General features: G+C 33.8%; 1 protein-coding gene across 3 annotated transcripts in view; it reads right to left on the bottom strand.

The window, feature by feature from the left end:
- Positions 1 to 4,455: 4,455 nt before the first annotated feature.
- WASF1 (WASP family member 1) overlaps positions 4,456 to 18,483 on the bottom strand; it is a 124,288-nt gene continuing 110,260 nt past the window's right edge. The window contains exons 3-9 of one of the 3 annotated variants that reach the window (XM_060419500.1): positions 17,939 to 18,073; positions 12,753 to 12,906; positions 11,578 to 11,722; positions 9,767 to 9,939; positions 7,996 to 8,175; positions 6,248 to 6,876; positions 4,456 to 5,318 (exon numbers count right to left, since the gene is read on the bottom strand). In XM_060419500.1, coding sequence (XP_060275483.1) covers positions 5,161 to 5,318; positions 6,248 to 6,876; positions 7,996 to 8,175; positions 9,767 to 9,939; positions 11,578 to 11,722; positions 12,753 to 12,906; positions 17,939 to 18,073 — 1,574 coding nt within the window. In that variant the 3' untranslated portion in view covers positions 4,456 to 5,160. The remainder of the gene's footprint in view (positions 5,319 to 6,247; positions 6,877 to 7,995; positions 8,176 to 9,766; positions 9,940 to 11,577; positions 11,723 to 12,752; positions 12,907 to 17,938; positions 18,074 to 18,483) is intronic. The other 2 variants (XM_060419501.1, XM_060419502.1) reach the window with 2 other exon arrangements.

Raw genomic sequence — 18,483 nt, 5'->3', positions numbered from 1 at the left:
CCAGCAGAGTAACTTCAGGCATCAAAATTTTTTGTTGAATAAACAGAAATATAATAAATGTAAAAAGAAAAAGAAAAGAAAACCATCTAACCGTTAATGATAGATGTACTTCTTTATCTGGTTTGGTCTAGATTAAAAGTTGCCATAGATTTTGTGTTTTTTTAGCTTCCCTGGTGGCTCAGATGGTAAAGAATCTGCCTGCAATGCAGAAGACCTGGGTTTGATCCCTGAGTCTGAAAGATCTCCTGGAGGATAGCATGGCAATCCACTCCAGTATTCTTGCCTAGAGAATCCCATGGACAGAGGAGCCTCATGAACTACAGTCCACAGGGCTGCAAGGAGTCAGACATGACTGAGTGACTAAGACACACACACAGATTTTTTTTCAAGTTAAAAGTGTAACATTCATGGCTTTCATAGGTAAGAATGAACTAGACACTTTTAAGTAATACTGGAAGCTGTTACAACAGAAGACAGATTGTGATCTGATGACTCTTATGTCTTTTATATTGTTTCCAGGCCGGAAAGGTATAATTTTATTACTCCAGGAGACATCAATAGCCTTTATCAAAAGAGCAGTATTGAAACAGCTAGCCTAAAGGCAGGATAGATAAATTACAAATTTTTCAAGAAGTCTTTGAGTATTGCACACTCACACAAGAAATGTATTTACATAGACTATAACGTATTCAAAATCATTATTACTAAACAAACTTATTATAGGAAAAAGAAGTATAAACATCCTGAGAAAAATGACTTCAATACATGCTCAGTAGGGTTTAAATTTTTTTTCCTAAAGAAAAAGAGTCAGGGCAGCTGGCCTTACAATAATGAGAAAAAGGTATTGATAACTAGTTTGCAAAAAAAAAAAAAGTGCCTGAAATGTTCATTCAAGGCTGGTATTCATTCTTTATTCAGAGCCTGGTTGTCAGGCTTGAAAAGCAACAGAGATTACTGGTGCATTCTACAGCCAAGTCATGGAGAACATAAATAAATTTGTTCTTCGTACAGCAATGAATAAAGGGAGGAAAAGACTTATTCTTTGTATTACAAGGGTTCTATGCCTTCTGTTTGGCTTCAGTAAGACGACCTCTGTTAATTACAGTCATATGACACATTTTAGAAATATAGTAATTTGATATTTCATTTTCATTATTTCAATGTAGCAAAGCTGTCTTTCAATTCTGATATTCCATGATTAACATCTTGAATAGTTTTATTTGCATTTTTAAAGTAGGTAACACAGTGATCATGAATTCCAAAAGGAATTTACTGAATTACTTAGGAGCATTAAGTAATTTACTCTTGTTTCAGTTTAGAGAGGTAGTTAAAAAAAATCTGGAGTCAAGATAAAGGCAGTAGAGTGAAAAACAAACTAAAAAAAAAAAAAAAAACAAAACCCAGCAGCAGTATGTTTACTAAAGTCAAAGTCAAAGCTACATTTTGAAAGTCACTCATGAGAATTCCCATTAAATGAAAACACTTGATCAATTTTGCTCTCTGCCTTAACAAATTACTTCAGGAATATTAATAACTTTCACCTTTTGGCCAAAAGAGTTGATTCTATGCTTTCCATTTCTTAAATTACACACACACACACACACACACACACACACACACACACACACAGTTTTTATGAAGCTAGGACTAGTTCTATGTCAATTCTGTTACTGAGATTAGTGGGGGAAAATTGTTAATGTAGGCATACTGTCTAAGAAGATACGATTTTAAGAGCCTTAGTGGACAGAACAAAAAAGGAGATATTTCTGAACCCATTTATAAGAAGAGGTACTGTGAGCTGCCTTTTAACACAAGGCCCCTGCTGTCTTGTGAGTAACCTATTTGGCAAGCTCGAATAGTTGATAACTGTGATGCAAAATGGCTTAAGAATCACTTGAAAAAAGCCTATAAGAGAATTAAGAGAAACTGAAAAGAAATATGAACTGTAGTTATTGCGACCGAGAGTTTTTGAAAATAGAGATGTGGGATTACTGTTGAAGAAAGGGTAGGCTTTTTAAAAGTGGAAATAAAGGGTAGAGTTTCAAATTTTACAGAATGGAACTGAAGTGAAAATTTTTCTTATCTTTGCTATGAGCCCATGGACTGTAGCCTATCAGGCTCCTCTGTCAATGAGATTTCCCAAGTAAGAATACTGGAGTGGGTTGCAATTTCTTTCTCCAGGGAATCTGCCCAACCCAAGGATGGAACCCAGATCAACCGTATCTCCTGCTTAGCAGGTGGATTCTTTATCACTGAGCCACAAACATTTATAACATGGAAGTGCTTCAGAAGTCATCTCATCTGCCCAAATAGATTATAAACTATGAAAACTAGTAGTTATAGCTTATAGATCAGCAGCTTACAGATAAATATCCCTTACTTAGAAACAGTGACAGACATACGTCCTTTCTTTCCACAATGACTGAATTTCATTCAAAATTCCACTGCTGCTAAGTATTTTCTTCCTCCTCGCCTGTTCCACAATTATTGGGAAGGGGAAGGAACAGTGTTATAAAAAAAAAAGCCAGAGGGATTGACAGTTTCAAGGAGGCAGAGTATATGCAGAATATAAAGATCAAATAAATTAAGGACTAAAGAGTGTTTATTGGATTTGGTAACATGGAGGTAAATGGGTGACTTCAACCATAACAAGTAAAGCCACTTATTTCTCCATGATATATAATTCATTTTTTTTCTAATTCTAAGGTTATGCATGACCTCATGGAATAGTAACATAATTCAGTAAGGAAAATAAAAGGTCATTACCCAGTAACTTTGATTCTTCTTAGGGTATTAAAATTAACTACTCAATGATTTGCTCCAAAGTCTCTAGTCTAAAAAGTTATTTTAATTTTAAAACAAATACTACATGTATGGCCTCTTCAGTCTGTGGGTACTTTCTGATCTTCTAGGAATGTTCTGAAAAACAAAAAAAAATTATCATAAACTATTTATGACACATACTGCCAGGCTTTACAACAGATCTACTTCTATTATTAAGTATGGGATTGACATGTACACACTGCTATATTTAAAACAGATAACCAAAAAGACCTATTGTATAGTACAGAGAATGCTGCTCAATATTCGGTAATAACTAAATGGGAAAAGAATTTGAAAAAGAATAGGTAACATGTGTATGTATAACTGAATCACTTTGCTGTACACCTGGAACTAACATAACATTGCTGATCAACTATTATTCAATATAAAGTTAAAAAAAAAAGAAAAAAAAATCTTCAACCATTTCCTTTTATATCACCTTTAACTTCACCAACACCAGTATTATTCCCTTTTCAGTTACCTGGCCACAACTGAGCTTTACAAAAACCATTACTAGCTACTACCTTTTGACCATAAACACATCTGTAAAGAAAAACTTAGAACTGTGGCATATTTTCTTGAGTTAAATTCAACACTATATAGGTTTGTAAGGTTGGAAAGAAACCTCAAATGGCTATCTAATCTCTTGTTCTAGGTCCAGGCAAATCTATCCAACAAAGCAAAGCAAATCTTTTTTTTATTAATGCCATCAAGAATTGTTTTTTTATTTCCTTACTATACTGCTACAGAAGGACTTAGTTCATCTTTCCTCTTCTACAAGGATTAGAGATCATTAGTTAACTCCCTAGATAACCCTCAAGTTAGCAAGTTACCAATGACCTCATGTATCAGCTGCCTATTGCCACAATGCTAGGTGAAATAATCCACAAAAATTGTCCTTCAAAAATCCTTCAAAAATTAGGTGTAAGACAATAAACATTTATTTTTACTCATGAACAGTTCTGGGCTGGGCTAATTTTAGCTACGCTTGATCATCTGTCTACAGTCAGCCAGCAGGTGAGCTTGCAACTGGCTGGTCTAAGTTGGCCTCATTGGGGTAGCTCTCTGTATGAGGTTTCTGAACTTCCAGCAGGCCATGCTGAACTTACTTCCACCACACTGGGCCAAAACAAGCTTCAGACACACTCAGGTTCAAAGGGGGTGAGAACAGAACTCATTTCTTAATGGGTGAAACCGGGTAAGAGGGACCCCTCTACTGATGTGATAGAGGCAAGGATAAAGATTCCAGTCATTTTCATAGTCAAATTACCAAAACATCATTTAGTCTTTTCTTCATACTAAATAATCTGATATGGATGCTGTTTCTCCTCCATCCCTGAATCTGGACTGTGTAAATATTAACAATTAATTTTATCATTGCAAAGTGTAATTTCAAGAATGCTGTTGAACTGAAGTCAAGATGTGCTAAAATTAAAGAGTAAGTTGAGAGTTTAATTTATGAGCATAAGGTGTTGAAAAATATTGATTTTTTGACTTTAGGAAAAATGACATAAAAGCTACCTTAAGGAAATTATACAGCATAAGTAGCTTTTAAATTTTCCATTGACTATTTAGAGCTTATATTATTTGATAAACTATCAGAAAGTTTTATTCAAAAAGGAAACACCCATGAACCTTTAAAATGAACCATTTATTAAATCAGACTGTTATTCTTAACAGTTATGTAAGTTACATGGTTTATGTCAGTGTATTTCACATGGAAATTTTTTAAACTCTTATCAGCAAGCAAAATTGTATCACACAATATATAAGTAGGAAGGGGATACTGCTAAACATTCAAATAAGGCAAGTATTTTAAAACAATAAAACAATAATTAAAAAAATTCAAGCATTCCTTTAAGAGAATTCAATACTACAAGCTAAATGTACTTTCTGAGTGTATTCATATGATCAAGGCAGTGTTTCTTCTTTTAAAACACCAGGAAATGGGATAAGGCTCATTAATAGATACAGCTGCCCGCAAGATTTTTAATCTCAGTTGCTTTCTTTAAATTAAAATTCACAAAGTGCACAATTAAGATATATCAAAAAACTGAATCTGCTACTCTAACAACAGCTGTCCATGCTTAATACTTAGTGGTTTATTTGACCAAATGATGTCTTTTCAGGGAAAAATAAAAAAGATAAGCCACTGTAAAACATTTAGTTTGAAATGTGTGCTAATATTTTTCTTAAAAATCAAAAAATTATGGAGGAAAAGGGTTATTTACCTTAAGGAAAAGAAAGCAAAACACTGGATGACCAAACATTTTCAAAGAACAAGCACCACAAAGGACATTTGCATTCAGTTTTGTAATATTTATCAATGCATTTTTCTTACTCCAACCAATCTACTTCATCAAATTCTGAATCATCTTCTGAATCACTGTATTCCACAGCAATACGACGGGACAGGATGGTGGCAACATCATTTTCAATGCGTTCGTGTTTAGCTTCCTGTTCACGCTGCTCTTCGACTTTTCGTAGCTGAATACCTGATAGAGTAAATCCAAACATTCATTGTAAACCAAAACACTATATATTATTATTAGACATATTAGATATTATTATTACTAGATATTATATTATTAGACATTATTAATGTAATAAAATCAAGTACACATAATAAATACTAACAGGAAAGTAAAAAGCAAGATCTATTAAAAACAATTTGAAGGAATCGTATTTAGAGACATTAATTCTTTTATTATGTTATTATCTGTGATAGTATTTGATGAAACTTACCACATATCCCAGAGGATGTCTACAGTTTATTTAGCCATAATGGTCTATTGCGCTTCCCTACTCACCATCACCTAAAGTTAACCAGGTGATACATTTTTTTGTTTGTTATTTACCTCTATGGTCAAATAATTAAATAATGTTGAGCGTATTTTCTGTGCCTTTATTCTCCCCAGTACTTGAGAGAAAGGCACTATTATTCATTCCATACTGTTAGTGCCTGGCATATAGTACGACATGTCATTCCTTTGTTACTAAGTTAGGAACCTAAATCCTTTCAAGGTACTAGTAAAGCAAGTGTCACTTATACACCAAATGGACAGCCTTAACACTGAAGAAAATACCATTTTTAAAGTAGCTAATATACATATTAAGTATAATACAAAGAGTTTTAACTAAATTTTCCATAACATTTAAATCTGATATTTAAAATTTCCCATTCATTACCTAAACATTTTAAGATTCCCTACTAAGTATGAAGATAAAATGATTAATGTGATAAATTTTCTTGAAAATTACTTAAAATATAAACTGACCATAGCTCTAGTTTCTAAAGGCTATTTGTGCAAAAAACATGATCATCTAAAATTTTACAAATGAAGAAAACATTACTGTCTCAAATATTCAGAAAGGTTCTCAATGCTACTATTGCAATGCTTTTAAAGGCTCTTGAGAAAATTACCTTTTCGTATTGCTTCCAGAAGTACACTTCTGGCGTCACTGATTACTGGTAGGGTTGATGGATGACGCTTTGGCTCAGAAGCAGGTGTAACTTGTGATGGAGGAGATGGAGGCATTAATGGAACATGGGGACCTGGGGCAGTAGATGGAGTTGGATGTAGCCCAGAGGGAGGATGAGCAAGAGCTGCAACTGTGACAGGTGATGATGGTCGAATGCCAGGTGGAGGCAAAGGAGGCGGTGGTGGGGGTGGAGGCAGCCCCTGGACTTCTCCTTGTGGGAGTGGATGAACTGGTACAGTCTCGCATACTGGGGCAGCTCTAGCTACTGGTGGAGAGGGCTGTACTAGAGGAGGTGCAATTGGAGGAGGAGCTGGGTGAAGAACTCCAGGGGCAATCTGAAGAGGAGCTGGAGGTGGTGGTACTGCTGGAGCTTGCAAAGCAGTGGTTGGAGGTGGAGGTGGGGGTGGTACTGGTGGGGGAGGAGTTGAAGTCATCGAAGCTCTTAATGAAGAAGTTGACAAGGCAGATGGAAGAGGTGGTGGAGGAGGTGGGGGGGTGGGGCTCACAAACACAGGTGTCCTGCCTGTAGCTGGTGACTGAGGACGATTTTCTATCAAACCTGTAGCAGAACTGAAATGAAAAAGAGATCCTAGCAAGTTATTTAAAGAGAAAAGACTAACCACACAAAATATAAACGGCTACCAGTAATTATATCAAGGTAGATGCAGTAACATGTTCCTATAAAAATTAAAAATTCTTCATCAATATTTAGAATGAAATGAAAACCAAAAGTATACTAACAAGAAAATTAATACATGGTGCTGTGATTTCTAATATTCTAAACGGACTCATCTACTCACACAACTTTCATATCTATAAGCATTTTATACTTACTTTGATAAATAAAATGCTCAATTTTATACTGTAATATGAGTCTTCATAATGGCTCAATATTTATCATACTACAACACTTGTAGCAATACCTATGGCCTAAACAATACTGTATTCATACTGAAGCTATTAAGACTCGTCATATGTCATTTCATTTAAATCAACAACAACTAATTACAAACCACAAAGGAAATTGATGTTCCTCTTCCTTCCTAAGGATGGAACATCAAATGAGTACGTGATATAAACTTGATTTTTTTTTAACTGAAAATTGTAAAGCTGATTTCTAATTCTCTATTAAAAAATTGTAATGTGGGCGACACTGGACAAAATTAAACTTCAAAAAGCTTTACTAAAAGATTATTAGGAGCAATTGCTTATTCTCTCTCAAATTCTTAAGAGTTATTTCCCCAACATCAAATTAACATTTATAATTAAAAGTTTGGTTCCCATTTCTTTGTCCTTAACCACATACCCAAAATTCTTATTTTTATTAATATACTGCACATCATGTGCTTGAGGACAAAGCTATAATAAAACAAAACACATTTATCTTTAAATGATCATTAGCTAAATTTTCCCAAGAGAATGTGTGAGCTCTTATGAGAGACTGGCAAATTACATCCCATGGGCCAGATCTTAACTAATCCCTGTTTTTGTAAATAAAACTTTGTTGAAACACAAACATATTCATTTGTTTATGTACAGTCCATGGCTGCTTCCATTCATCAATGTCAGAGTTGAGCAGTTGTGACAAAAGCCATATTTCCTAAGGCCGAAAATATTTATTACAAGGGCCTTAAAGAAAAAGGCTACCAGCACCTGTGATAAACACATCATGTGCTTGTTCTGACATACCTGATACAGGTGGGTATGGATTTTGCATCTCCTGCTCCATGCATTGGTGGAGGTGGAGGAGGTTCATGTGGTCTGACTAAGACCCTTTCCTCAGCTCTAGTCAGGAGCTCACTCATCTGACTAAACGGCAAGGCAGAAAGTGAGTAAGATCCATCCATATGATCCACATATGTCTGAGGTCTAGAAAAAAATAATAAATTAGTGTATCTTTCTTGAAGTATTGCTGAAATAAAGTGTTTTACATGAGATATTTAAGATTTATCCTTTGAATGCCAATATTTTAACTACTTTTAGGACACTTCTTTCAGAAATTCATCCTGCTTTTAAAACACAGAATGCTGCTCATAATGCAACCTTTCCTTGCTGATTTTAAGTTATTATGATGACCTTCAGTTATTTTATTCCTTTACAATAGAATACTAACAGCTCACAAAGGTAAAAAGTGTTACATTCATAATCTGATAAACAAGATAATAGTTAACTTTTAGGCAAATTGTGTTCAAAGCTATCTGCCTCTATTTAGTTTCTTAATAAGATGCTAATGACAAAAACCTAGAATATGAACATTTAATACACCAGAAGAACCTGTTGTTCTTTTAAACCTAAATGACTTCCAAATGTCTTGTGCCCAGGGGAGATAGGTCTCAATGATACTAGTGGCACAGAGATCCCTAACTACATCGTTTTTGTCTTTTTCATGTTTTCAAAGGTGTTAGAGTACTCAGAAAATAGCTGAGTAACATAACAAGTGACTTAAAACAGATTTAAGCAAACTTTAAGATACTTTGGGCATGTGAAGATTTATAAACATTTACTGACTATAGTACACTCTGCGGACAAAGCTGGATTTAAAAGATGTGTATAAAGCAAGTTAGAAATGCTTATATTTACACTATTGGGTCAGCAATATCTCAATTACTTAATAGCGATTAAAAACAGATGTTTGTCTATCGGTTGTTAATTTAAAAAATCAATTCTTTCAGCCTCTTTCTTTCAGTACTGTATATAGACAGTATCATGTCTACACTCTTATAATAGAACAAGATAATTTACATTTATGACCCAATCATTTATAGGTATTATTCAAAAGAAAGTCTCAAGTGCTTTTTCCACTGAAAAAAATCAATAACTATAAGATATATAATAATAACTAAAATCAACTGTACACATTTCTTCACAGAGAGATACTAGTATAATGTTTGTTAGGGTTGCATGTTAGTTAGATAGGGCCCTTGGCTGTTGAGAAAGGAGAAGGACCTATTGTATATTTCTGCAAAAGGGGATGAGTGATTTTGTTTGAAAGCCCTGATATATCTGAGGCAGAAAATGCGACACAGAAAGGAAATCAGGGGAAAGAAAAAGAACAAAATATAACCCCTTCTCAACTCCTATTTTATATATAGTGAATCAATAATACATCAAAAAAAATCCAGACCCCCATTACTCTGTTATGAAATTTTAACAGACTCAGCCTAACTACTGAGAAGGACCTGAGACTTTATATGAAAGTTAAAATAAAGCTAAAGATCATCTGCTTCAACCACTTCTTTCTACAGATAACGAAACTGAAATCCAGGTATGAAAATAAACTGCCCAAGATCAGACTTCAGTAGGCTCACAGGGGTTAGGTTTTCCAAATCATCTCAATACTTATAGAACATCGTCTATCAATTCAACAGTTCAGGACCTAAGACTTAGACACATAGATACTAGAAATAAAGCCAGTGTTTTATCATTAATTTTGTTAAAAAACAAACAAAAGAAAAGAAACCTTGTTTCAAAATGAGAGGCTGGGCCATTAGCAACTTCAATATGCTTATGTAAGAGATTAGCATCATCTTCAGCCAGCTCTGGACCTTGGGCCAGCTTCTGCCATTCTCTCCGCCTGTCATGAGGTGCTCTTGGCACTTTTTCTGGTTCATGAGGACGATCTAGATTTTTCTGCTATAACAGATGTATTGAAACAAAGCCAAATGCTGAAGTTCTATGTTTTTTAAAAGAGGTTAAAACAATCAAAATAGAATTATAATATCAATACTGAAAAAGCAACTCATCATAGTATAACAAAAATAACAACAGAGACAGTTCATTTGTACATTCAGAGTTAAATATTAGGAGTTTGCTTATAATCCCATTTTCTAATGCTTTTTTAACCTCTATTTGGAATTGATATATCAGATAAAAACAGTGTTTTTGAGGAATAAAACTTGAGGTCAGAAAGTCCTTTCAGATGAAAAAAGATTTGTCAACTCTGCTCCCTCATCTATTAGTTTTTGAAATAATGAGTGAAATTTCTACCATTAATTTTTCCAGCCCAAACCGGAAATTAGTACTAAGGTTATGTGATCTGAGAAGTGACTAATTAGCTAGCCAATACATTAGAAAAAAAATCCAATTACCCAATTAAACCATAATAACCGTGTCACTCAACAGAAAATAGGGTATTTGATTAAAACAAAAAGTGACTCAAACTGTGGAAGAAAAAGTATAGAAAGGAAAGGTACAAAAAATCAAATGCCAAAGGGGTCAAGCAGGTGACATGCTTGAATGGTAACAGTCAGGTATAAGATGAGGCCTGCAGGGAACTAGATGGGCATGGCCATCTGAGGGATTTCAGTTCAAAAATTTAAAAACCACTGTGTTTGTCAAACAAAACTGCTTGCAAGCGTAGCCTGGGCTACCAGTCACCAGTTTGCAAATTCTGGCTAGAACACTGGTACACTGTCTAGTGCAGAAAATAATAACATGCAGGCATTATGGGGTAGTGCAGGGAAAGCAGAAGTAGCTACAGGAGAAACAGAGGGATGATAAAGACAAACTTTGCCACCTTCATGCTGCTGCAGCTGCTAAATCGCTTCAGTCGTGTCCGACTCTGTGCGACCCCATAGACGGCAGCCCAACAGGCTCCCCCATCCCTGGGATTCTCCAGGCAAGAACACTGGAGTGGGTTGCCATTTCCTTCTCCAATGCATGAAAGTGAAAAGTGAAAATGAAGACGCTCAGTCGTATACGACTCTTAGCGTCCCATGGATGGCAGCCTACCAGGCTCCTCCTTCATAATTCTGCCTAAATCCAACTTCGCTTCTTTTGTTTATATTTCTAGTTATCATTGATATGGAATAAACAGATCCAAGTGAATTTCATCAGAAAACAGAAAATGACAATACAGCAGACAGATAACATGTTATAACTTTTTCAGGGCATTTAGGATATGCTCTGTGGTAAGATAATATTAACTAATCTACTTTACCAATATCTGTGCAATGTTCCTTTGTTCTTTTTCAGTAGAATGCCTTTCTCTTCCCTGGCCCACTTAATTCTTATTTGTTCTTTTTAAGATTCATTATAAGATTTGTTGAAGTGTTTATCAGGCCCACCCTGTCTAAAGCTGGTGCTATTTTGTGCTACTCAAACTCTCCATTCATACCTCTGTTAGCACACTTATCACACCATATTTTCACCCCACTGGACTGTGATCTTTCTGTGTGATTACTATATGGACCAAATAGAATAAAACTTGTCAAAGTATAGAATTAATAAGGCTCCACATACGCAACAAAACACAAATACATGAAAACTAACTTCAATTTTCTGAATTTCTTGTAATACCTTCTGCTTCCTCTTTTCCTTCCTCTTATCCTCTGTATCCTGTAACATTTTTTCTTTCCAAAGATCAAAGAAATATGAAGGATTGGTATAAAACTTCAAACCTTCTTTACCATCATCTCTGAAATATAAAATATCAATGAAAATATACATTAGGGAGACTTAGAGAGGCAATCAGAATAGAAATTATTTTACTAAAATTGTTTCTTCTTACATTAAGAAAATATAGCATGTGTAAAAATGCTGGCATAGTAAATCACAATATGCACCAATAGAACATTTCTCATAAATCAGACAGGAAACTAAGGAAAATGGAAAACCAGAAGTTTTACAGAGTTTGTATTAATAATTTAAAGTACAACTGGACAATTTTCATCCCTAACTTCTACTGAATACAAAGTTTTCTATAATTCTTGTGGGAAATTTCAATAATTATAAATGATTCTGCCAAAGATAAAAGCCTGAAAGGAAAACAGAATAGAGAAACTGTACAGGGTTTCTTACTTATCAAACAGAAAAAAAAAAAATGTCACCAAATAGTCATTCTAATAGTTATATCCAATGACTTGCATACTGACATAGTTTCAAATAACTATCCAAATACCATTTCATTTCGGATATGTGTTGTGCCTCTTAAATTCCTCATTTAACAATTTACGTGAAAGACTCAAAGAAAGGTTGAATAACTCTAGATTTTTTTAAATGGCAAAAAAATATTAAAAACAGATACTACATAGTCATTACACAGAAATATGATGCATACAGATAAAGAGTAGATAAGAACAAGAAAAAATGATATTTATTTTATTAATGCAGTGAGATATTGAACTATTTTTGTTTCCCATCAAATTAGAAATTAAATTAAAAAGATAATAACAACTCCTTGTCCCTTTAGAGTAATATCTGCCATTGGCTTTTCTTAAAAATATTTGGCAAAACAACTCCTTTGATTTGTATGCCAGAATCCTAGGAACTCACCTAGCGAATAAAGCAGAGGTTTTCTAAAGGTGTTGGCTATGGAGGGGTCTCTGCACTGGTCAGGAATCCAGTGAAATAAAAAAATGTTTGGAGATTTAGCATTTAGGTTAGACCTCTTTGAAACTTGAAGTCTGAGATAAGTAACCAGCCTTCTTATTTATTAGCCTACTGACCTGTAAGGAGTGAGTATATTGAGAGGTGGAGGCTGTTCACAAACATCATATGTCTCTTGTAATGGAATAGGCAAAGTCTTGCGGTCAAAAAGCTGCTGATCTTGAATTGTAGAACTTCGGAAGGCTTTTCTCATTGTTATATCTTGCAAAGATACTAAAACAAAATCCAACATGTATCATTTTATTTTACTAACATGATTTAACATAAGGACAAATTCATACACTGCATTTGTTTAAAAGTCAAAAGGCTGTGTCTGTAGTGGCTTATGAATCAGGAATCACATTTTTAAAATAAATGCTCTTATCATTACATCACAAATCATTTTGTGCTTGATTTTCCCAATTCAGTTCAGTTCAGTCGCTCAGTCGTGTCTGACTCTTTGCGACCCCGTGAATTGCAGCACGCCAGGCCTCCCTGTCCATCACCAACTCCCGGAGTTCACTCAGACTCACGTTCATCGAATCAGTGATGCCATCCAGCCATCTCATCCTCTGTCGTCCCCTTCTCCTCCTGCCCCCAACCCCAATGAGTCAACTCTCCGCATGAGGTGGCCAAAGTACTGGAGTTTCAGCTTCAGCATCATTCCTTCCAAAAGAAATCCCAGGGCTGATCTCCTTCAGAATGGACTGGTTGGATCTCCTTGCAGTCCAAGGGACTCTCAAGAGTCTCCTCCAACACCACAGTTCAAAAGCATTTAGATGGGCTTTAACGCAACCTCTGATTTCTAAGGCTCAGAAAGCTCTAGTGACACCTGAAGCACATTTTTCATTTTCCATCAAAACATCTTTTTCTTTTTTACTTACCATACTAGCCCCCAGCAACCTACATTTTCCTCTTTTTATCTATAATCTTTTTTCCATCTTCCTTTATTACTTTTATTTAGCTTATACCAATAGCACTGAAGGAGTTACTTCACTATTAGTGGCATTCTGGGCTAAATACAGTATTGCCCTCTATGCTATACAGATTATAAATATTATAACATGGACCATAAAGTTAAAACAAATCTACTGTAAAGAAAAGGAAACTTTCAAGTACTGGGCAATCTGTATTATTGCTTGTTTCACTTTTCTTTTATCTTGTACTATAAAGATCTCCAATTAACTACAAGTTCTTAAAGACTGAAGCTGTCTTATACATTAGTACCTCTAGTAAGTAACACAATTTATTACTTACAGTATCTCTAGTAAATAAGTGGTACATATGAGGATTTAAAATAACTTCATTTACTCATCTTCTTTGGGACTGTTCAGCATGTTTAAATAAAAAATGTGCCAAAATACTAGATTCTTAACTCTTAGAGTGATTTCTTGATATTAAAAAATTAGGTGACTTTATATTGAAATATACATATTTGCATATGGTTTTTAGTATGATAAACACTTTATGCCATAAAAAGGTCAGTACTAAATAATCACAAGTCCTAAATTATTTTTCTCCCTAAAATAGTATCTCTTTCATCCTCACAAATAAAATACACTCAACACAAATGTTTGGATCTATGAAGTGAGTGAAGCAGTAAGGCTGGCTGTGCAACAGCCACAATATGACTGCATCCCCAGCAATTCTGCTGCTACCTGACTTGTAACGCACTTAAAAACAACAAAATAAAATTCAAAGAAGGAAAAAAATTTTTCCACTATCACTAAGGAGTAGTATAAGAGATATTTAATGAGTACAAACTACAGGGGTAGATGTTTTCAGTAATTTTTACTTAACCTTTATAATAACTTAATGAGACAGGAATTATTATGTCATTTGTAAACATATAAAAATAGAAAATATTACATAACTGGGCCAAGAGAAATTGGTTAATAAACAGTAGAGCCAGAACAGAAAACGCAGATCTGTCTGCCTTTGAGGCTAATCTCTTTGCCACAATACCATATACTGTTCCTCTGGCTCATGTCAGAAGTGGCCTCTGTTTTCTGCAATCAAAATGAACCAATTCTTGCCACTACCCTATCTCACTTATTAACTATTAAATATAAAACCTAGTATTTAATCTCCCAAAACTTTCTTAGTAAAGAATGTAAAGAACATGTAAAGTAATAAGCATTTTTCATTCTTCAGTTCCTCTTAATTATCATTTCTCTCATTTGTTAACAGACCAGTGTGACAAAGCCCCTTGCAGTTGCCAACAATGACATATTACTTAGTGTTATATAACACAGCAAGTCAGCAAAATGTTTGTAAACATATTGAACTAAATAGAATTGTACAGATCTTTGTTTAAAACTCAGTTTTTTACCCATTCTAAATTATTATGAGAGTTCTGTTACTATTTAACGGTAATTAAAAAACCCAAAATACTGATGTTACATTCTGTAATTTATTATTCTACTCACAATGTTATTTTATTTGAACTTTAATGGAGTTAGAAAATATAGGTTAAATAACTGAAAATTCCTCTATCCAACATCCCCAAGACAATTTCAAATTAAGTAGTTCAACTTTACGATTCTGAATTCTTCCCCCATGCTCCATATAATTTTAAAGGAAACTAAATAATTCTGATAGTTGTTGGCACATTAAGAATTTTTAAAAACACTTAAAACTATCTTATTTACTAGTATCTATATTTTCATTTTCAATTTTAATGGGAATGCTAAAATATCTTAAAATTTAACAATATTTTGAAACTTAATGTTAATTTTTATTTCTGTTACATAAAAAAGCTGCTTGTATATATTTTAGATGAAAAGCACTTGTAACTTACATATTTAAATTATTTAAAAAAGAAATTTTGAATACAAATTATATATTTGAAAGTATGGCCATAAAATTTTTTTAAATATTAGCAGTGATTTTTATTTCAACAATTTCATGATGTGTAATTGATATACACAAACAAGTTTCAAAGGATACCACCAAGAAAAAAAATCACCACAGAATGAGAGACAATCTTTCCAAATCATAAGATTTGGGACTTGGATCCAGAATATATATGTATAGAATCTGCATAACTCAACAATAAAAGGAAAAATAATCCAAATTAAAAATAGGAGAGGGATCTGAACAGTTTTCCAAAAGAAGATACACAATGACTAGTAAATCATTTAAACCCTGTTTTCTTAAAAAATCAGATCACTATTTTTTTATTAATTTTTTTTTACATTTATACATCACTGTGAATTACATTTGACCGTAGTTTTATTAAAGGAACAAGCACATGCTAACTATCTATTGACAATTCTGTCATAAGACTTCTGGTACAATGTAAAGTCCAGATCCAGCCCTTTGCACAAACAGAATCATTTTTGTTTTACTTGTTTTTAACTGAACTAGTTGCAGTTGTTAACATTTAAAAACAAGAGGTATGAGACAGACATCTAGATATCCCGGACAAAAGAAAGATCTGGAATGACCAGACTGACTTTCCCTCATTTCATGTCACCCAAATGCCAACAATCCACTCCCTGTTTGTACAGTCTCTCAAAATTGTGCACTTGGTCCACTTCACTCAGAGCAACTAGGACGAAAACCCTGGTTTTAATCCTATCCACCACTTTCTTGCTCGGTGACTTGTCTCTAAATAGCTTATAAGCCACGAAAAGATGCTCAACATCATTAGCTATCATTATTAGGGAAATGTCAATACATTCTACGAAATGAACTAGTACTGAAAACATTATGCTAAGAAATGAAAGAAGCCAGTCACAGAAAATCATATGCTATAAGACTCCATTTATATGAAATGTCTAAAATAGGCAAATCCAAAGAGATAGAAAGTAGACAGTGATTGCTAGAGGCCAGGGAGAAGGGGAGATGAGAAGTAACTCCACTAGATACAGGGTTTCTTCTTGGAGTAAGGAGAATGTTCTAAAACCGACTGTGGTGATAGTCACATTACAGTGAAAACACTAAATACCACTGAATCATACACTTTAACTTTACAAGAGTTAATTGTAGGGTATATGAAATATACCTCAATAAAGTTTTCTTTTTATTTTTAAAGTACTGTCTTGGTTTTTTTCTCATATCTAGACTTGGGAGTTTATATCTTTGCATGCAGAGGAAACTTGGCATAGGAAGTATTCACCTCTCCTTATTTAGGCATTAAATTAGGTTATGTCAGAAACTGTTGGTTCAATCACTAAAACATCATTATATTTTATATATTTGCCATATAAAAGGTAGCAAAACTACCTTTTGAGTTTCCCAGTGATATCTTTTAATATTCTTATTGCTCAAGTTTAGAGATAAATAACTTACAACTATAATTCTCGAGGGTAGATAAGCAAAAATTATGTTCTTAATAATTTCATTTCTCTTGGTAGAAAAACAAACAAAAAAAACAGAGCCATTTGAGAAACAACAACATTCAGTGTACTCTATCAGTGCATGAAATATTTTACCACTAAAGTTTATACCATTATTTTAGCATGTAATGTGATTTTTTTAAGCCTGATATCCCTAGCTTAATATCTCAGTATAGAACATTTTTGTCCTGTATATTAGCAATTTAGGGTTTTGTTTTTTGTTTGGAGGGGAGGGAATGTTCATTTAAAATGGGAAGTAACATTTAAATAACCAGATCAGATTCTGGTGACTTAGCAATATGCACATATAAAAGCATATTAAAAGGAATTTCATTCTTAAAAAAAAAAAAATCAAACCTAAGAATTGCAGATAATTTTCAAATAATTTTTATTTTTAAGACAAAAGTATACAAATAAATTAAAAGGGTGATACTGAGCCCACAGGTCACAATCACTAAAGCCTGCATGCCTAAAGCATGTGTTCTGCCACAAGAGAAACGACTGCAATGAGAAGCCTCCACCACATGCAGTGAAGACCCAGCACAGTAATAAACAAATAAATAAAAATTATAAGGGAGAAAGAAAATGGAAGAAAAGTCTGGCTTAAAAAAATTTTACGTCAAAAACGAAGAGCTATTTAATATACAAAAAGAAGAAAAAAAGAGTAGACAATTCAGGTAAGTCATGCTAATGGCATTTATAGATAAGCCACCAGTCTATTACAACAAGTACAACAAAGGTCGTGGGTAAAAAAGCTTTGTAGTAAATTCACGTTTTTTGTGTGTGTCTTTGATTAACTGAAGCACATTTCTCCCAGTTGTTTTTGTTTTTTAATAAATTCATGTATAATACTGTTCTTATATATATCACTCATCCTACCGAACCAAAAACATACATGTGAAAGAAAATATGCATAAACTTACATTCTTCTTCTTTAGGATCAAGCTGTGTAACACTGACAGATAAACGGTCCACACGTTCTTGTAATGAGTTAACTCTGAAGGAAAAACTATGTGCTTCATTGAATAATTCTCCAAATATATCTTCAGCATATTTACCTAAGCAAAAATGAAGCATATACCATAAAGCTTAAAGTTATCAGAGATAAATATAAACCAATTTAACATTTAAAATGCTGTCCTGATGAATTTGATATTTATTTGAAACTAGTTTAAACTTTAAACCCTCACCTATGGTAATCTAACTGTGATAGAGTAGGAAAAAACAAACCCTAGGAAATATGGCTTTAAATACTAGATCTACCACTTTCTGGTAGGTGACTTGTGGCTAAAATGGCAATACTCTCCTGCGTTACCCCTATCTATACACCACTTTCACTTCCCTTTATACACCTGTTAGGTGTTAGAAAGGTTATGATGTAAATATAAATAATATATCTCTTAATCTCAAATCAGCAATCATAAACAGAGTCTACACTAGAACTGAATTTCAGGCCAAGTGACACAAT

The sequence above is a fragment of the Ovis aries genome, chromosome 8 (genome assembly GCF_016772045.2).
Source record: "Ovis aries strain OAR_USU_Benz2616 breed Rambouillet chromosome 8, ARS-UI_Ramb_v3.0, whole genome shotgun sequence".
NCBI lineage: Eukaryota > Metazoa > Chordata > Mammalia > Artiodactyla > Bovidae > Ovis > Ovis aries.
Note: the sequence above shows the minus strand (reverse complement) of the source record. Positions and strands in the feature narration are given on the sequence as shown.